At 46.9% G+C, this 20,270-nt stretch overlaps 2 protein-coding genes across 9 annotated transcripts; both read right to left on the reverse strand.

Moving 5' to 3' along the window:
* Positions 1–3,440: 3,440 nt before the first annotated feature.
* Positions 3,441–13,700, reverse strand: ATF6B (activating transcription factor 6 beta). Of its 8 annotated transcripts, none has more exons than XM_027876408.1 (18): positions 13,601–13,700; positions 13,061–13,140; positions 12,747–12,825; positions 12,298–12,389; positions 12,009–12,144; positions 10,228–10,313; positions 9,973–10,108; positions 9,765–9,896; positions 9,482–9,633; positions 7,879–8,064; positions 7,699–7,790; positions 6,516–6,692; positions 5,895–6,050; positions 5,416–5,503; positions 5,040–5,110; positions 4,799–4,931; positions 4,408–4,492; positions 3,442–3,980 (listed from the first exon to the last, which is right to left on the reverse strand). In XM_027876408.1, exons 1-18 carry the CDS (start codon positions 13,683–13,685, stop codon positions 3,751–3,753), a joined length of 2,196 nt encoding a protein of 731 aa, XP_027732209.1. In that variant the 5' UTR covers positions 13,686–13,700; the 3' UTR covers positions 3,442–3,750. The 8 variants fall into 8 exon arrangements, with proteins under 8 accessions (XP_027732215.1, XP_027732214.1, XP_027732216.1 ...); XM_027876410.1 differs by having other exon boundaries at positions 3,443–3,980; positions 5,895–6,002; XM_027876409.1 differs by having other exon boundaries at positions 3,444–3,980; positions 4,799–4,910.
* Positions 13,701–16,465: 2,765 nt separating this feature from the next.
* Positions 16,466–18,627, reverse strand: FKBPL (FKBP prolyl isomerase like). The gene is made up of 2 exons (XM_027876416.1): positions 17,991–18,627; positions 16,466–17,658 (listed from the first exon to the last, which is right to left on the reverse strand). Exon 2 carries the CDS (start codon positions 17,589–17,591, stop codon positions 16,524–16,526), a length of 1,068 nt encoding a protein of 355 aa, XP_027732217.1. The 5' UTR covers positions 17,592–17,658; positions 17,991–18,627; the 3' UTR covers positions 16,466–16,523.
* Positions 18,628–20,270: the final 1,643 nt, after the last annotated feature.

The raw sequence follows: 20,270 nt of genomic DNA on the forward strand, positions 1-20,270 counted from the left end.
AAGCGTACCATAATCTTGGTTGACAGAAGCAGGAATTGGGAGGGACAGTGATAGGAGGCAGGTGAGGTGGGATCTGAACATATCAAAAGAAAACAATGCCTGAGACAGATGGGACGAAAGATACCAGAGACTACAAAAGGATTTAGGGAGGACGTCGTAAGTTTGGGGGACAGAGTACCTGGGAAAAGAAAGGGATTTTATTGTGGGAGAGAAATTAAAGATGGAGAGGTAGGGAAAGAATGACTGGATAGCAGGGTTTGGGGCAGGAGGGGAGAGACAGACTGCAGAGCAGAGGCAGTGGCTCTGAGGTTGAATGCCTGGGTACTTCCAGAGTAAAGCAGTCTCTTCCGGGCTTTGGGATCTGGGTCAGTGTAGCTTCCGAGGTGATCGTTAGAGTAACTGGAAGTTGTGTGTGTGGGGGGGGCGGTTGTAGCTAAGAAATTTCATTTTTGCAAAGGACTTCAAGAAATCTCTCTACAGTAACCTCAATGAAGTGGTCATCTAGCCTTTGCTTGCAAAGAGATCCCACTATCTCCTGAGTCAGCCCATTCCACTTTTGGACAGTTGTGATTGTTAAGAAGGCTTTCCTTAATATCAAATTCAAATCCTCTCAGGGTTGCATGTCTTTGGGGGCCTTGGTCTAGGGCTCTCCACTCCTGAGATACCATTATTGCTAATTTGTTCCCTTCCCCAGGTTTCTGCTGACCACAAAGGGAGAGGGAAGTCAGACTGATTGGTATGGAGAATCAGAAGAGAGAAGCAGAGATAAGAAAAGGGAAGAGATGTTAGAGGGAGAAAAGAGCACAGGGACAGAAGAGGGAAAAGAAAAAAAGAGAGGAACAGGTGCAATAGAGACAAGGAAGAAGGAAAAGTTCAAAAGGGAAAAATTAAAGGAAAAAAATCCTCCAAAAGGAAGAAGAAATGGTGTAAGATCTCCTAGAGGGTGACTACTGAGAGAAAAATAAGAGACCAAAATTGAAAGTGAAAGGCTTAAGGACTGAGATGAGCATGATTAGCAATGAGAGAAATATAAAATTAGCTTAAATAGAACGGCTTCTTTTGGGACTCACCTAGGAAAGGAGCCTGGCTGGGGGTGGGGATTCTGACCCTTACTTTACTTTTTTAAAAAGCAGTTTAAGACACAGACTCAGTAAGATAGATTAAAGGAACTGTACAGAATAGAGAGAAAAAAGATTAAGGGAAGAAAGGGTGGCAGAGTTAAGTCTAGAAAAGATGAGAAAGTGACAGGGAGGGGGAATTTTGGACCCTTAGAATTCCCTTAATCTAAGGAAATGGGTGTGGGGGGAGAATCTCAATTTCGTGACAAATGAAAGTCACACAATTGTTTTCTTCTTTGCTGTGAGGAGGGTGGGCGCTCATATTTACCAGAGGACCAGGGTCGCTGTGGCAACCACACATCTGGGCCCCGGAATACAGATGTGGTGTATCCAGAAGCCATAGCAGAGCGATGAGACAAACACTGGGCGCCTTAGTCCTGGCCCCCACAGCTGGGAAGGGGACAGGGGATTGGAGTGGGGAGGGGTGGGTTGGGGGAGCGGGAGGGAACAAAAGTGAAGGAAAAGAACCAGGGAAGAACAGGGGAGAGAGGACAAAGAATGGACAGGGTGAAAGACGATCCACTGAGAGAAAAAAAATTTAGGGGGGAAAAGGGTAGAGGCAGAGAGGAAAACTAGTAGGAAAAATACAGGAAACAGATACCAAAAGGAAGGGAGAGGGAGACACTGACTGAGGAAAATGCAGGATGGGAGGGAGAGGGAAATCAGAATATCAAGAAAAAGCAGGGAAGGTATGAACTTATCAAGTGATAGGGACTAAAAAGAAGAAAAAGCAGGAGGGCTGGAAGGAGAGACAGCACCACAGCAGGCAATGAATGTGGGGTGAGGGAACTAAACAAGGGAGAGGATCAGATGGAATGAGGGAAAGGAGGTGAGGGCGTGTGCATTACTGCTTCACCTAGCCTGAGAGGGGAAGAGACCTGGTAGGGCCCTGCCCCAGAAAGTGATGGGAATAGGAAGAAAATTAACAAAGTTGTGTGTTCATCGTGGTTAACACTAATACCCTCCACACTTTTGTGCACCCCCAAAGTGCCCCTCTCCCTCCCCCACAGCTTTTCTCTCCACAAGAACCCAACCCCGACCACTCCTTTCCAAGGCCATCTCCAGTCTGTCATCAACTGGGTATCTGGTACTAATGGCTGGGTAAGGGGACAGGAAGAAAGGAAATGGGTTTAGGGAAAGAAAGGAACAATGTAGAGCCTAAAGAGAGGGAAGTAAAAGAAGGAGAAAGGGAAAAGGAATACAAGAGAGAAAGTGTTTGGAAGGAAAAGGGCAAGGGGACTATGGGAAAAGGGGTGAGAAGCCAGAGAGGCCTTTCTGAGGGAAAAAAGGTCTAGTTCCTGGGAGCCCCTGTTCCAGGTTGCCATGGTTACCCAATCTGTTTTCACCCCAAACATGTATTTTGTGTGTGTGGGGGGGGTGACGCAGAGGCAGGGTCTGGTTGGACACGTGAGGTCCTGTCCCTCCCCTGTAGACCTGGGCTCCAGTCCCGGGGTGGCCCATGTCCAGTCCTATGGGCTTCCAGCCCAACCCAGCCTACAGGCTCTTTCTGACCTAGGATAAATCAGCAGGGTCATGTCCCAGGGGTGGTTCACAGGAACAATTGAGTAAAGACCCCCCCCCCACCAAAGTTCCCCTTTATCCCCCCTAAACCTCCCCCGACTAAATCAGGGCTGACAATGTATTTTGTACCACTCAATTCAGGTCTTCCCCCCACCCTACTCCTGAGGTTCCAAATCTGAGTTGAAGTACAAGTCTACCCCACCCTACTTTGAATCTTACCCACCACCCTATAGCGGCCCCTCCTTCCCAGGCATAGATCTCTCTGGCCTGTTTTTAATTGTTTGTCTAGGCAGAAAGGCCAAGGTGACTGTGGGAGGTTGGTGACTATAGGACAGGCAGGACCTGTCACAGTGTAGGGACCCAATGACTGCTGGTCCCAAGGGGTGAGGAAGTCCCCATTCTATCCTGTTTATACAAACAGTCCAGGGCTGTGTATCCATCAGTTTGTCAGTTCTAAGGACACCCTCTTTTCCTCTCCCCACACCCTGTGTTAGAGGCTAGACATAGCCCACAGCAGGGGGGAGGAATGAAGGGGGTAGGTGATGACATTAGGTCTGTGATGATACACCCACCCCACCCCAGATCCAGCTGTCTTTCTGTTTTCTCTCTGGTTATTAATATAACCCTTGGAATACACTTTTCCCCTAAAGCCCAAATGAAAACCCAAAAAGGAAAGCACTATTCCTCCACTCCCTCCTAGCCATTTATTTAATAATAAAAAAAGAGAACACACAAACTTCAATCGCCTCCCAATTACCCCCTCTCCCCTTTTTTCCCCAATAACCTCCCCACAAAATGTAAAAATTTTGGTCCCACCTGGGGACTAGCTTTCCCCCCACCCCTCCCCATACCCAACACCGGAGAAATAGCAGAATAAGGGGCATGTGCAGGAGCCCACAAAAAATGGAGCTTACCCAATATCCCTCCCTCAAAGGAAGTAGGGACTGGGGGACTGGAGAAGAGCTGAATCTTCTGTACAAAAAAGGGAACTAGGTAGAGGGGACAGTCCCACCCCCAAATAAGTGCCTTATTCATGCCAAGCCCTGGATTAGAGAAACGGAGGGTACACCCCACCACATTCTCAGCTTTAAGTCAGTGCAAGCTAGAGCTGTTAAGGGTGATCGAGGTAGAAGGGCTGGTGAGGAGCTTGCCTAGAAGAGCTGGGTGCTGGAGGAGGCAAGGGGCTGCCTGAAGCATTGCCAGGAGGAGGGGGAGGTTGCTTTCGAAGGGAGGGGGGCACTGTGGAACTCTTGATGTGGATGACCCTGGTGTCCATGACCTCACATTCGATCTGCATCATCACCTCATAGTCCCCTGTACTGCCCCGGCCTGACAGGGTCTCTGTGGGAGGAGGGAGGGAGAAGGTTAGGCACTCAGTGATCGGAATTCAAATAATGGAGGGAACAAACAAGAATGAGAAAGAGGAAAAAAGCAGGCAACAGGACAAGCATGTGTGGAGAGAGAAATGGGACAAAACAGGAGAAGGTACATGTACTGAGTCACAAAGGTTTTACGAGGAAGACAAGGGAAAAAAGAGGTGAGTGATGCTTCTGGTACTCTCGGACCCAGGCTCCTGCTGTCCCCCTAAGTCATTATCCTGCTCTGTTCTTTCCCCCAGACACTACCTGCTTTCCCCTTAGAATCTCATGTCTGCCCAACACTTCTGTTGCCCATTTTCCCCTCACACTTGACAAACTAATCCATTAGGCCCTCTGATTTTGAAGTCCATTCCCACTCAGTTTTCTCCTCTAGAGGAAAGAAGAATTACCATTGGGGGCCATGGCTGGCATCACCAAAGACATCTTCGGGCGAGAAGTCTTGTTGTGGCTGATTGCTGGGAGCAACAGATGATCCTAGAGAACCATAATCATACATAGCCATTCGCTAAACGTCTACTATGTGCAGAGCAAATGAGAAAGGAACAGGCCAGGGCTGGGGTGTCCTGTCTGCTCCTGCCCTCATCTGCCTCCCTTCACTCCCTGCCCCTCTCCCCAGAGGCCCCGTCAGACCAGTGGAATGAATGCAGAAACCTGAATGTGACAATGCAGGTGGAGTATGAGGTCATCCGAAGCAGTGTGCTCCGAACTCAGCACTCTTACCCTGGTCCTGCTCCCTCCTCCACTTGTCAATACTGGCCACAGCAGGGCTGAGACACTCACCCTTCGGAAGGAGACGACGTAGAATGTGTCTTCCCGACGGTCAATGGCATCTAGGAACTCTGGCTGTGGACGCCTGGGGTGGTGATACAGCTGCAGCTGGCTCACAGAGTCCCTGGTGAGGGTGGAGAGAGGACTGGGAATGACAGAAACGACAGCCCAACACAATATTCAAATTCCATCTGAGAGGATGCAAGGGCCTTCCCTTAGTGGAAAGGGCAGACACACAGCAGCCCCCACTCACCTTTCAGGGGGGTCAGAGGGCCGAGGAGGGACTGACCAGGCTGGAGGTGGTTTCTTCCATTGGTGAGACTTCTGCAAAAAAAGGAATCTAAGGATACAGGGATGGGCAGAGGGACAGCAGCAGCCCCAAGGCAGCCCCTCAAAGTTGCTACTGCCTGCCCACACTCAAGAGTCCCTGTCTCCAATTCAAATTCCCAGAACTTTTCCATACTACATCTGGTATTCCTACCCACCCAGAGTTCTCTCATCATTCAGATTCTACTCCCATCTCTCCTGCTCCCTTCCGCCCTCCAAGATCCCTAGACCCTCCCCACCTGGTTTTCTAAACCACTGCTGCTTGGCCCATTAAAACTTCCATCAACACATCCATCTCCTACCTGTTTTTCCCTGACCTTCCGAGGCTGAGGACTCTTCTTTCTTCCACTCTGGTGTCGCTGGACCCAGCCACTAAGTTCATCTGCAAGCCTAGGAGGAATAAGCCAGGGGACAGATTGAACACCACCCCCCTGGTCCTCCCTTGGAATAAGAGTCCTTGAGAGATTATCCCACTCCAGCATGCCACCTCCCCATCACTCCCCCCACAAAAAAATCAACACACACACACACACACACACACACACACACACACGCACACGCACACATGCATGTGCAAAGTCAAGGCTACAGAGTAAAGAAGCCTAGAACAGAGGGTCAACTTTTGAAAAGGGCCAATGAAGAACTTAGATCTGGGAATGATGGGGATGGGCACATGATCTCTCTCTGAACAGGGGAGCCTATCGTCAATCTGGGCCGGGGGAAAAAGATGAAGAGAACACTCCAAGAGGGCCTCTGCTCCCCTACAAAAAATCTCCCTCACCGGAGAGACTCAGTGCGGTTGAAGTGACGACAGTCAGAGGAGAGGAAGAACTGGTCTAAGTCTCTCAGCAACAGTTCCTTGGCTCCCTTGGGAAAGCTTGTCAGATTCCTGGAGCAGAGCAGGGAAGGGGTGCACAGCTGAGAGCCTGTCATGATCCTACCTCCAACAAGAGAGATGGGGGATCAGAGGCTTCTGGAATTAGGAGAAGGAGAGAGGCAGAAGGTGGCAAGACTAATACTCAAGAAGAGATGAGTAGCTTTGGGCAAGATGGTTTGCATCCTCACTCAGCTGACAGAGCTTCAATCAACAAACACTAAGCATCAAGACATACCCCTGTGCCAGATAACGGGAACACAAAGACAAAAATAAAAGTCCCTGCCTTCAAAGAGCTCACATTCATCTGAGAGTGACATACACATACATAAGAATATATGAAATGAATACAAGGCAAATTTTCAGGGAAAGCACTAATGGGAGAGGAGAAGAGGGGTCAGGAAAAGTTTCGTGCAGAAGATGGTACTTAAACTGAGCCGGGAAAAAAAAGTAGAGACTGAAGATGCGGAGGTGAGGGAGGAGCGTTTTCCAGGCACGCCAGTGAGAAGTGTCTTGCTCTCATCTTACTTGAAATGTGACTGGCCAGGGGGCCTGGGCTGTGATTCCTTGTGGTCCACTGGTGTCCCCTGGGTGTCCTCCCCAGGAACTACCCCTTGCTCTGAGAACTCTAGGAGGTGCCTCTGGGGCCAAGACTCTTCCTTGGCCATCGGAGATGAGGCTGGAGCTGGAGGTGATTCGTTGATGCTACGGAAGATAAGAAAGTAATAGTAATGATAATGATAAAGATAACACACATTTATATAGTACCTGAAGATATACTAAGTGCTTTCCTTACAGAAAGCCTGTGGAGTAAGGACAGTAAGTATTATTATCCATATTTGACATATGATAAGACTGAGAGTCACAGAAGTTAAATGAATTGGCCACAATCACAAAACTAGGAAGTAACAGCCCAGATTAGAATCCAAGCCTTCTTGGGAAAGGATCCAATACCCCACTGACCTCTCAATCCCTCTTGTTCTATATCTATCCCTTGTTATAGCAGATCTGAGAACCATTATGACCTATATCATTAAACTTGTAAAGGACAGAAGATGGACACTATCATGAGCATGGGCAAAAAGGAATCAACAATTATGCCTGATACTCCTATTTATTTAATTAAATTCAGAAAACAATCATTAAGCACTTATTATGTTAGGCAACTATGTCACATGCTAAAGATGAAAAAAGACAAAAAGGAAATCAATCTCTGCCCTCAGGGAACTTACATTGTGTGGGGAAATTTATCTACAGATAAATCAATGTAAAATATATACAAAGTAGTTTCAGGGATAAGAGGGAACAATTGACCTGGGAATGGGGAGGGGTAAAGGGGGAATGACTAGAAAGGCATGGAGGTGAAAGATGACGCATGACATATGTGATCAGAAAGTAAGTCCATTTGGTTGAGGGAGGGAGGAGCAGGGCAGATAAAGGGAAATAGTGAAATGGGAAAGGCCAGTGGAACCCCAGCTGTGAAGGGCTTTGAATGCCAAACTGAGGAGTTTATGTGAAATTTTAGAGGCAAAAGGGAGCCCCTGGAGTTTCCTGAGGATGTGAAAGGTAAATGAAAAGGCAGCCAAAAGAAGCCTCCAAGTCCTCCACAGGATGGGCTCTATACCAAGGCAAGGGAAATGGGAAGGCTTAGTCCTGTTTCACCTTGCTCAAGTGTACAGAACACAAAGTGAGGGGGAAATGGGGCCCTTACCTCACAGGCCCAAAGTTGAAGGCGATGAAGAGGAGGAAGACCATGACACAGACGACCTTCCTATTCCCAGACCCAAACTTTAGTTCACTGTTCTAGAAGGGCAGAAGATAAAGGGGGCAGAGTAAGTCACCCTGAGGCTCCTCTGGGTTGCCAGGCTCCCCTGGGCCCCAGGGCCCTCACCTCCGCCAGCAGCCCCTCCAGCCGTCTTCGGAGAGCTGCATTCTCACGGCGGAGCTGCTGGTTGTCTGCAAGGACCACTTGGAGCCGGGCCTCCAGCCCTTGCAGATATTCCTTCTTCTTCCGCCGGGACTGGCAGGCTGATTCACGGTTCTTGATCATCCGCTGCTGACGCTTCAGCAGCTTTGCCTGGATGTGTGTGTTGAGAGTGAAAAAGTCAGGGACATTGCCTTCTCAGAGACCTCCAGTCCTGCTCCCAAGTCCAAAGAGCAGACCTTCCCAAGACCTCTGACTGACTTGCTTTCTGGCTTCCCTACCCTGGCCACTGGAGGGAGTCTCTCTTCCCTCTCCTGACCTCATTGAGGGAAGAGTTATTCCCCTAACTTCCCCTTGCTCTGGCTCGGTAGACAGAGTGCTGGGCCCGAGTCAGGAAGACTCCTCTCCTCAATTCAAATACAGCCTCCAACCTTACTGTGTGACCTTGGGCAAGTCACTTAATCCTGTTTGCCTCAGTTTCCTCATCTGTAAAATAAGCTGGAGAAGGAAATGGCAAACCCCTCCAGTATCTTTGCCAAGAAAACCTCAAATGGAGTCACAAAGAGTTGGACATGACTGAAAACAACTGAACAACAACTCCCAGTAAGAAAAATTCTTACTGCATCTCTAGCTTTTCTTTCTCTACAGTAAGTATAGGGAATTTCTCTTCTGACTCCACTTCTCAAGTTACAAAGCTCAACCCTGCTGTAATAAAGGTCTTTCTTTTTTGGCCCGTCTCTCTTCTTCCTCAGAACCACTGCCCATGTGGTGGCAAAGAATTGCAAATTGAGAGAATGCCCATCAATTGGGGAAGGGCTGAACAAGTTGTGGTATATGAATGTAATGGAATACTATTGTGCTATAAGAAATGATGAGCAGGCTGACTTCAGAAAAACCTGGAAAGACTTGTATGGACTGATGCTGAGTGAAGTGAGCAGAGCCAGGAGAAGGTTACACACAGTGATAGCCATGTTAGGTGATGACTAATAACCTTTCTCAGCAATACAAAGATCTAAGACATTTCCAAAGGCCTCATGATGGTAAATGCTATCCACAAAGAAGAACGAACTATGGAGTTTGAATGCAAATGGAAGCACACTATGTTATTTTTTTTCCTCTGTTGTGTTCTGTTTCCTTTTTCTGGTGGTTCCTCTTATTGGTTCTAATTCTTACCTACAACATCACTAATGTGAAAATATGTTTAATAGGAATATAAATGTATAGCCTATATCAAATTGTGCGCCGTCTTGGGGAGGGAGGTAGAGAAAAATTTGAAACTCAAAAGCTTATGGAAGTGATTGTCGATAATTCAAAATAAATTAATTAAAAATTTAAAAAAAAAGAACCACTGCCCAGCATGTGCCCTCCACTCCCTGACAGCCTTGCCTCCCAGACCCTGCATTCCTAGGCCAGGTCTCCATCTTTTCTGGCCCTATTCTCCCACTGCCCTCCTGGTTTTTTCCTCCTCTCTCTTCCTTGTCCTATGTCTCATCTCCAAATTTTTCAACTTCATTTTCTTACAATAGATTTTCTCCCTAATCTGCCACCCTCACTCCTCCCTAATACTTACATCCACCTCTGGAGGACATGCAGTCCCAGGCATGGGAGCTGGAACAATGCTCTTCCTCTCCAATCGGGGGGTGGGGGGAGCTGGCCCCTCCCCCACAGGTGGTTGTACTTGAACAGGGCCCTGGAAAAGGACTACGGAAGGCCCAGATGGGACTGAGCGGAGAGAGAGAATAGAAAGAGTACAGTAAGGTAGACAGCCTGTAGTTTATTCTGAGCATTCCTAGTTCAGGGGTTCAAGAAGTGGTGGCCTTCCTGGATTCAGCCCTGGCTCTCTTCTTCCATACCTGGTGGAGGTTGGCCTAGGGGCTGCAACAAGACTGTGGTGCTGGGAGGTGAATTTCGGGGAGGCAGGGGGACATTTGTCACCATAACAGGCTTCGGTTGCAGTGGTGGCTTCCGATGGGGTGGGGCCTTTCCTAGGGAAGGGACAAAAAGAAGAGTTATCAAGAAGGCACTTAAACCGGGAAATTCAGGAGGTAGGACAGACATTACCTGAGGGAGCATCAGGGGTTGGACCCACATTAATTTGAACTGATCCAAATGGGGAAGTCAGGACATCCCCTAGAAGGCAGAGTTGAGGGGCTGGTGATTCTGTCTTTACTCCTAACACTTCCTCTTCCACAAGAGGCTGCAGAGAAAGCACAGAACGTCGGGTGTAAAGGGAAGGGAAAGGAGTAGGGAAGAAATTCTTATACCCAGGGTGGAGGTAGTAAACTGGGTGGGGAGAAAGTAAGAAGTGAGGCTTACCTTACTGGGGGATTCTGTGGAGAGCAATGAGGCCTCCGAGCTAAGAGGGGAAGAAGATGAAATGGGTTCTGTCTTGGTCTGTGTATCTGCAAGGTGGGAAAAAAGAGGTTTGGGGGGGATGGGTGGTGTGGTTGGACCTACACTTCAGGAAAATTACTTTGGTGGCTGTGTAGAAGATGGATTGGAGTGGGCTGAGACTTGCAATCATTTCAATAGTCAAGGTGTGAAGTGATAAGAGCCTCTACTAGAGTAATGGCTATGTGAGTAGAGAGAAGGAAGGGTACATACAAGATATTGTGAAAATAGAAAAGATAAGATTTAGCACTTGATTGGATATGTAGGGTGAGTGAGAGACAATTCAAAATATCATATAGCTACCCTTTTCCATTCTCATCACGGTAATTTCTAATTCAGGTCTTCATCACCTGGAATCCTGTAATAACCTAAGTGGTCTTCTTGCCTTTAGCCTCTTGTCCTTTCCCCTCACCCCACCCCCGCAACTCTTAAAATAAAATCTACTCAGTACTCTACCACTACTACCATAATCTTCCTCATACACTGCTTTTATCAGGTTCTTCTCTGATCAAAATCTTTCCACTGTTTCCCACCACCCACAGGATAAAATAATAACAACAGCCTGTATTTACGTAGTACTTTATGGCTATACAACACTTTTACATATGTTATCTCATCCTGCCAATCTAGGCCCTTCACAATTCAGTTCAATTCAATGAACATTTTTAAGGCCACAACCTACTCACTCAACTTTATCTTCTGCTACTTACCAATCCAAACCCTACATTCCAAGCCAGGCTAATGCCTCATTGTTCCAAGAACACATTGTGTCCATTCAAACCCCTACTCCTTTGGTGATACTGCTTTCCCTAACTAGAATACCCTACTCTTTCCTCTCTATCTACTCCAAATTCTCCCAGTTTTTCGGGATCCAGACTAAATTCTACCTCCTCCAATGACAATTTCCCTAGCAACTGCACTTGCAATAAGGGGCTTCCTTCCTACAGCACTGTACCTATCCTCGGATCCTCTGAATCCGCCACTGAATCATAAGATCCTGTGTAGTATTACTTCAGTGTATTTTCTTCCTTGCCTATCCTAGTCATGTACCATTACTTAGGCCATCACTTTACCTCATCCCCATTAACCTCTAAGTTGGTTTTTGCCCAGACATCAATGTCATACCATGCCATATTCCCTACCATTTTCCAGATCCCCTTTTTGTTTCATCTTCCCTAAAATATAAGCTTCTTGTGGGCAACAACTGTCTTGTTTGCTTGTATTTGTATCCCCAGAATCTAGCAGATAGCTTGGCACTTAATAAGCACTTAATAATTGTTCTATTTTGACATTTCCTTAAAGACTGTAAGTTCTTTGAAGGCAAGGAGGGACAGCTTGCACTTTCCACAGTGCAAGGCACATATTAAGCCCTCCATTAATACTTTTTGAATAATCAATCATAAGGGAGACAATATAGATCACTTAAGAACATTTGCAAAATAGTACACAAATAGATTCTGTAAAGGCTGAAGGAATGCAAAGTAAGATGAGATTCATTACCTGGTTGAATGTTTGGAATATGGATTGGGGAAGGGAGAACAGGGATAGGACATCTACATCTCTCTGGTCTTGTTTTCTCAGACATAGCCCTAGACCTTAATCTCCCCTCCCTGATGGTCTCTTTTCCAGTTGTCTGCCATCCCCTACTTCTTCCTTGTCATCACACAATGGGTGCCTAGAGAAGGGGAAGAAAAACCAGTGACTACCTGAGGGGTCATCTGGGGTGAGGCCCACACTAATCTGGATAGCTCCAAATGAAGGTTTCAGAACATTCCCCAAGAGGCAGTGTGCAGGGCTAGGAGATTCTATCTTCACACCAAGTACCTCTTCTCCCACAGAGGCCTGCAGGAAGTGGAAGGAAAGACAGAGTAAATCAGATGGAAGAAGATGTAGGAAACAAGGCTCTCATACTAAAGACGAATAGCACACAAATAATGTGTGAATGAAACTAAGAAGACTTTGCCATCCAGAGTAGAAGGGAAATGAAACTCTCACCTGGCCAAGGGGCTCCGTGGAGAGAAGTGATGACTCGGAGCTGAGAGAAGAGGAGGAGCAAGGGGAAGAAGGTTCTGACTTCACCTGTAAGTCTGGAAGTGAGGGGTGTGTGGGAAGGTGGTGAGTAAGATAGAAATGTCTAAAAGGAGAGCTAAAAGTTTTTGGGAGGATGGAAAAGTAGAGGGGAGAAGGTGGAGCCTTTAAAGGAATGATCTTGGAAGCCTCAGGGTAAGGGGTATAAAGAGGTATCTGAAGAAATGGAGGAAAACATAAGGGTTTCTAGAAAATGGGTAGGGGCAAGATATGGTACCTCCCCAAAAGATGATGTCTTGGGAAGAAATGGGATGTGGAAGTAGCTGGAAAGCAGATTCAGAAATTTGGGAAGAGGTGGAACACAAGTAATTAAACAGGGTAAGGAAAAGGAAGATGAAGCACAAGGTATCCTTCACCTGGGAAGATGGGCAGTGGGTCCCATGGGGGCTCAGGGTAGGTGATGTCCATGCCCATGTCCAGGGAGCCGCTATCGAACTGTGTGAGAGATGACAGGAAGAGGCATGAGAAAGGAAGAATCCCCAGCAAGATGAGATCTGCCCCAGGACTGCAACTGTAAGCTCCCAGAGGTGTTACTGGGGGATAAGGGTGATGACCTTGGGCAAGTTACTTCCCCTCCCTTGGCGTCAGTTTCCCATCCATAAAACAAGGAGGCTGGACCAGACTCCTAAGGTCCCTTCCAGCTGTGACATTTTGTGGCTCTTAAATTTACCGGGACATCTTGTTCCAGACATTTGAAGAGCTGAGCTTGCTCCTCAGTCACTTCATCAAGGCAATTATAGAGGGTGCGGTCTGCAAGGGTGGATATGACAGCAATTACCCCCATCCAGTCTCGGTGGTATCCTCCACACCGTACCCCACCCGTACTCCCATCATGGTATAATCCAAAGGGCTCAACCCCTCCTCATAAAAGTGGTACAATCCCCGACTCTCTCTAGCCCCCTGCACCTTCCCCACAGAGAGAGGGGGAGGGGGTTCCTCACCCGTTTCACGTGAAAAGAAGTACAGTGGAACAGTTCAACGGTTTCCACTACTGGCATCCCACAAGGAGGACAACCCGCAGGGGGAAAAAAGCCCACCTGTCTCCGCTCCTAGATAGTTCAGCCCAGAAACCACGCCCTACCCAGGTTCCCGTAGATGGTAGATTCCTTAAAGGCATTCCTCATACTAGCCCCTTGTCCCCTCCTCAAAACCCCTCATGGAAACAGCACGCCGTATCCTCCTCCACCTCCCGAGCCCCTTCCCCGCGGACCCCAGTCCTCAGCGCTGAGCAGGTTGTCGGCAAAGAAACGAGCCGGATCGGCGATTTCGCTGAGCAGTAGCAGTTCCGCCGCCATTTTCCCCCCACCCCCCCCAACCCGGAACCGGTTCGAAACCCCACCCCCTCCCCAATATAGACCAATCATAATGCAATTATGAACCTTTCCTCCCCGGAAGCCGATCTGGCCAATAAAATGTTCCAATGCTTAGTGGATGAGCCAATAGGAGAGAGCTTCTAGGTCTCAGGGGTAATAGGAGGATTAGAAAAAAAAATGATTAGGAAGGAAAGACTAACTGGCATCGCGCATGTGTAGCATCCCTCACGGCTAAGAACCTCATTGAAGCAAATATTTTGAATTATACCTGGGGCATCTTGGGAATTGTAGTCATTTTCCCCCCAAATCCCTTAGCCTTAAAGAACATGGAGGAAACTGCAAGGGATTTGGGGTATGGGGGTCTGAGATCTTGACTACTAAGTGTCCCAGGTGTGGGCTTCGTGGAGGTTGTAGTTTTTAGGTGTCAGAGGCCATTTCCTCCTCAGTTATCTTTTTTTATGTGACCTCTTGGTTCCTCTGACATAGAGCATGTAAACCACTTTGCGAATTTTAAAGCACTATTTCTTCTTCTTCTTCTTCTGCTTCTTCTTCTTCTTCTCCTCCTCCTCTCCTCCTTCTCCTTCTCCTTCTCCTCCTCCTCCTCCACCTCCTCTTCTTTCATCTTCGAAAAATTCTGAGTTGGAAGAGACCTTAAAGGACAAAGAAGTACAACCCATATCTGTAATTAGAATCAAATAAGAATCCACAAGCTTGGCTTGCAGACCATCAGCAATGTAAGGATTCACTACCTGTGACCTGGCTTCCCTCAAGTCTCAATTAAAATCATACCTTCTGCAAGAAGCTTTTCTGGGTGCCCATTAATGCCAGTGTCTCTTTATAAGATTATCTTTAATTAACCCTGCTTGTACATTGATGTTTGCATGTCTCTGCATTAGGATGTAAGCTTCTTAAAGACAGGGACTGTTTTTGACTTTCTTTGTATCTGAGCTTATTGAAATCTCTGACACACGTTAAATGCTTGTTGACTGACCTTACTTTCCTACCTGAGATGCCTTCTAACTCAATTCTATAATAATTCCCAAAGCAGCCAATGGGCTACTTTTGGACAGCTCCAATTTTGAAAATGTTTACTTATGTTGAAATAAAATCTACCTCTCAACAACTTCCACCTATTGCTCCTTAATTCTGCCCTCTGGAACCAATTATTGTTCCTCATGACTGGTCTTCAGATACTTGAAGATGGCTATCACATCCTCTCAGTCTCCCCCTACGTATTCTTATCCCCACATTGCTTCTTCTGTGTGTACCCCACCTCTACTTGCCTCGGGCTTTCTCCCCACCTCTACTGTCCTTAGGCTTTCTATCACCCCTAGTCAGTCTGATCTTGACCCTTCCTGAATTGCTAGTGGTGATCTGACTTAATTGTACAAATACTTATCAAGGGCCTACTATGTGCAAGGATAAGTTTATAGTCTATAACCTTTGAAACGAGCCCTACACAAAGGGAAATGGAGAGACGCATGTTGAGTGTAAAAAAGCTAGAGCTTATAGCAAATCAAGAACTTCAAAGAACTGGAGTAGAGGATGTCATCAGGTAAATAAATATGTAAGTTAAAAAAAAAGTAGATTGGTCATGTGGCCAGGGCAAGGGATAATAATATAGATAAACAGTCTGAATATTCTACTGGCATCTTCTCTATGTTAAGAGAAATCAAAGAAGGCCCCACCACATTTTGTGGACCCCTTGTGGTAAACAAGGGAGGACATGAAGAGTGACTCAGGATGAGAAGGCATGGATGGGTGTGATCTGTGTGTGGGAGGGGGGCTACTAAATCAATGAGATTACAGATTCTCTTGAATATATGTGCAAGGGTCTGTGGATATTGACACAAAACAAAAAACATAGCATTACTGCATGTCCACTGATACAGAACTAAAAGATCGATTGTTTGAGGAGGGAGAGAGGACTAACGACTAAAGAGAATCTGGAAAGGCTTTATGTCGGACATGGTGCCTAAGACTGATCCCTACTATGGAGTTAGTTATTCTAAGAGCTAAAGTGGGAATACATTCCAGTTATAAGAATCAGACATCCTGTGTAAAGGGATAGAGGCAAGAGAAGGCACGTTGAGTTCACAAACCAGTTAACAGGCCAGTTTTGTTGAAATATAGAGTTCAAGGAGAGTAATATAAAAATGTAAAGTAAGTCTAGAAATGTTAGTGAAGTCAGATTCTCGAAGGGATTTAAATGCCAAGCTAAGGAGTTTGTACTTTCTCTTAGGGACCGTTTAGGGAGCAACTGAAGATATTTTAAGCAAGGCTACATATAGCATGGTCAGACTTCTGTTGGTCTAGAATAGGGAACCTGAGAAATAGTGAAATGGCCACTCTAAGAAGTATGATGAACAATCAAGGGAAAATAAAGGATTTTGGTAGAGCAATGAAGGTTCAGGTGAGATTAGATTAGATAACATAAATTTGCCATAGGCTCAATCTCAGCATCGAACATGTGACTAGGAGTAGACAAGAAGCGTGATAAGATGAACCCAGGGCTAGAAAGCAACAAATCAGGAGTGGCAATGATTCAAGTAGAAGTTAGTAGTATATTGAACTGATCAATCATAGGCTCAAGATTGTGAACAGAGGAAAATGAGGCCAGAACACAGAATGAAGGGAAGGAATGGAAACTGAAGGGAGGAAATAGTATCTCTCCAGGCCAGCAAACAGGAGAATGGGATATGAAGTGAAACCCAATAAGCCTTTTCTCCTGTAAATCCATGTACTTCAAAGCCTTCTCCTTAACAGCACAGACCACAAATCACATCATTTCTGTTCTCTCTTTTAAGTTCTAATTTTTAATTAACCAAACATCTTTCGGAGACCCCGAGCCAGCCCTGCATCCTGTTGTCTGCCCCTGATCACCACCCTCCCCAACTCCTCTCTGGCAGCCCGGTTTCCTGGTTCCGCCTCCAGCACCTTCCGTAGGTCAGCAGCAGCTCCATCCAGTTCCCCAAAGGCAGCCCGGGCCACTCCCCTTCTGTACAATGCCTTCACATGTCGTGGGTCCCGTTCTAGTACCCGGTCACAGCTCTGAGCTGCCAAGGTAGGCTGCCCTAGCTGCAGCTGGCAGGCAGCTAGATTGGCATGAAGGATGGTTTGGTCTGGAGGGCCAGGTGGGGGAAGAGTCAGCAGCAGCCGAAGAGCTCGGCCATAGCACCTTGCAGCTGCCTCAGGGTTCCCAGCTCTGAACAATTCTGTGCCCCTAGCCCGCTCCTCTGAAGCCAGCTCTTCTTTTTCCCTGACTGACAACTCCCAAGAGTCCTTGCCCAGGGTGAAGGAGGCCAGGGTGATCAAGGCAGGGGGCTCAGCTCCACCAGGGAGCAAGAGCTCTGCCTGTTCACCGGAACACATGGTTTCCAGGCATTTCTCCAAAACCTCTCCCCAGGGACTGTCTCTCCATGGCCCTGATCCCACGGTGAGTTCTGTCCAGCCTTCAGGCAGACCCACTCCAGGGGGAAGCCCAGATACTAGAACGTGGCATTGGGAGCCCCCCTTGGGTTTGTCCAAGCCCTGGCCCTGAACCGTGATCCTCTTGACAAAGCTCCCATCAGGGCAGTGCCAGAGGATAGGAGACTGGAGTGGCTCAGCAATCTCATTGGTGGATCGGTAAGGCTCCAAAGGGTCTCCTCTCATCCCAGCAGGACCTCTGTCAAACGCTTGAGGATCCTCTGTTTGAGGAATCTGTGAGTCTGAGTCTGCCACAGCAGAACGGGCTTCAGCAGGCAAGGCTCCAGAATTCAGCCCCATGGGTCTGTCTTCTCTGGGGTGGTCAAGCCCCTGCTGAACTTCCTGCTGTTGAATGATGTCCTTCTCTCCTATTAGAACGCCTGAGGCCAACTTCACTGAGCCCTGGCTCATCCTCTCCATCTTGGGTGGGGATTCCAGGTTGAGAGACTGAGGGGTACTCTTTAGGGGCTCGGCCTCAGATCTGCACCTAAAAAGAGAACCAGAGTCATGAATGAATTCAGAATACACTCTTATGCCTCCTTCTGGGCCATGGGCATCCTTCGTCAAACTCTCCTGCTTGTACTAGCTCCTGCTTCTCTGAAATAACCAGGCTTTCACCTCCCAGTCCAGCCTCGGACAGCCCGGAACTACAAGTCCCAGAATTCTCTACGATGACAGTAGCTCATCCGCACAACGGCGTGTCGGAAGGGCCAGCAGTCGCAGGAAAAGTCAAGGCTATACGGCCTGGGAGAGAACTGGGGATGCTGGACGTCCCCACGCAACAAGGGTCTCTGCCAAGGACTTTCCCCGGGGTCTCACCTTTAGGAGGGATGTAGAGGAGGACTGTTGACATCGCCAGTTGCTTTCCCCCCTCCTGGTTGCTCGCCCAGTGGCTTCCTGGTAACCAATCCAGGACCAGCGAATATCCCGTAGTTACATCATCGTGTGCTAACGTCATTTCCTTGGCAACCGGGAGCAACTTAGACCAGTGCCATCGATCACACTAGACCGGAAGCCTGGAGAGGGGGAGGAGCCGACAAATCAATCCCGAAAGTTGGAAGATGTTCGGTATAATTGTATAGCTGGATGAGGGAAGAAATGACACCTTACCTAACTGAGGTCATGGGCCCTTTGGGTCTCCCCTGTTCCTAGTCCTGAGTCCCCTAGCCGTGTATGCAGCCCCATTAGAGGTCTGCCCCATCATGGCTCCCAGCCTCTGCACCCCGACGTGGCCCTCATACTCAGCCCAGGACTTAGCACAGTGCCTGGCACATAGTAGGCACTGAATAAATGCTAGCTTGATGACTGACTGACCCCTAATTCTTTTCTCGTGTAGGCCCAGGGTCTTAATTCAAGGAGGAGCATTGTGCTTAAGTCTTCACACCTCCAGTCTGCAGCCCTACTTCAGTAAGGCCTAATCTTCACCCTAGTGGGGACATACCAACCCTGATAATTGATCATCTAGTCATGTTATCATAGGCTTTTAGAGTAGATTGTGCCTGGCACATAGTAAGTGTTTAATAAATGTTAACTGATTGACTGACTGATTATAAACCATCTAGTCCAACTCCATATTACACATGAGGAAACTGAGGCCCAGAGAAGATAAGGGATTTGTCTGCATTGATAAAATAGTACTTGCAGAACCAGGATTTAATTATCATCTCTGTGCTAATAATTCTAAAATATATTTGTCTGGCTTTGATCTCCTGTTTTGTATCTCCAACTGTCTATTGAATATCTTGAATCTGTAGACTTCTTAAACTCTACATGTCCGAACTGGACTCATTATCTTTTCCCCAAACCCTTTTCCTTTTCAAACTTTCCTTTTACTGCCCAGGGCACCACTATACTCCCAGTCACCTAGTCTCAAAACCTAGGAGTCATCCTCAACTATTCTTTCTTACCCCCCATATCCAATCAGTTGCCAAATCCTGTCATTTATACCTTTGTAATATCTCTTGTATATGACACTTTCAATCCTCTGACACTGCTACCACCCTGGTTTAGGCCCTCATCACCACATAACTGGACTACAGAAATAACCTGCTGGTTGGTTTCCCTACCTCACATCTCTCCTTACTCCAGTCTATTTTTTACTTAGCTATCAAACTAATCTTCCTAAAGTGTAAGTTTGGCCACATCACCTCTTTATTCAATCAACTCCAGTGGCTCCCTATAATCTCTATTTTTATTTTATTTTTCACTTTTATTTTTTATCAATCACATGTAAACAAAAATTAACATTCATTTTTAAAAATTTTGAGTTCCAAATTCTCTCTCTCCCTCACTCCTTCCTCCTTGAGAAGGCAAGCAATTTGACATATACATGTGTAGTCATATAAAATATTTCCATATTAGCCATGTGGCAAAAGAAAATACAGACTAAAAAACCAAAAATAATAAAGTTTAAAAAAGAAATTGCAATACTTCAACCTGCATTCAGACTATTATCAGTCCTTTCTCTGGAGGTGGATAGCATTTTTCGCACAAATCCTTTGGAATTGTCTTGGATCATTGTATTGCTGAAAATAGCTAAGCTACTCACAGTTGATCATCATACAATGTTGCTGTTGCTGTGTACAATGTTCTGTTTCTTATTTTAGGTAATAGGGGTTAAGTGACTTGCCCAAGGTCACACAGCTAGTAAGTGTCAAGTGTTTGGTCTGAGGTCGAATTTGAACTCAGGTCCTCCTGACTTCAGGGCCGGTGCTCTATTCACTGCGCTATCTAGCTGCCACTCTAAGCATACATTTTTGAGGTGACGTCCTTTATGCTGTTGCTTCTATGTAATTCCTCATGTGTTTTGATTACATTCACTGTGAGCCATTTGCTTTACCCTTTAGGTATTTCTCAACTTCATTTCTTCAGAGATTATGACATGATATGCATGTGACATTTGGGGTACAACAGTAGTGGCAGCTATCCAAATCACCAGAGTGCTTTCCTTAATAGGTTAAGTTGTCCACCAGGCAGCACTCTCAGACTTCCAGCCTAGAAACCACTTTAGCTCCTCTCTGACAAATTGGTAGGTTGTAATATTCCCTCTGGCCACCAGTGTTCTCCACCTGCAAATGCCTGGGCCATTCACCAACTGAT

This window comes from Vombatus ursinus, unplaced genomic scaffold (assembly GCF_900497805.2).
Source record: "Vombatus ursinus unplaced genomic scaffold, bare-nosed wombat genome assembly UNPS02014811.1, whole genome shotgun sequence".
NCBI lineage: Eukaryota > Metazoa > Chordata > Mammalia > Diprotodontia > Vombatidae > Vombatus > Vombatus ursinus.

Bases quoted from the DNA above. Each gene is read 5' to 3' on its own strand.
- ATF6B (XM_027876408.1), bottom strand. From the start codon at position 13,685: ATGGCGGCGGAACTGCTACTGCTCAGCGAAATCGCCGATCCGGCTCGT. The intron at 9,634-9,764 runs GTATGGAAGAAG...CTCTCCGCTCAG, and splicing joins CCTAGGCCAACCTCCACCAG to TCCCATCTGGGCCTTCCGTA. The intron at 7,791-7,878 runs GTGAGGGCCCTG...CTGCCCTTCTAG, and splicing joins TGGAGGGGCTGCTGGCGGAG to AACAGTGAACTAAAGTTTGG.
- FKBPL (XM_027876416.1), bottom strand. From the start codon at position 17,591: ATGGAGAGGATGAGCCAGGGCTCAGTGAAGTTGGCCTCAGGCGTTCTA.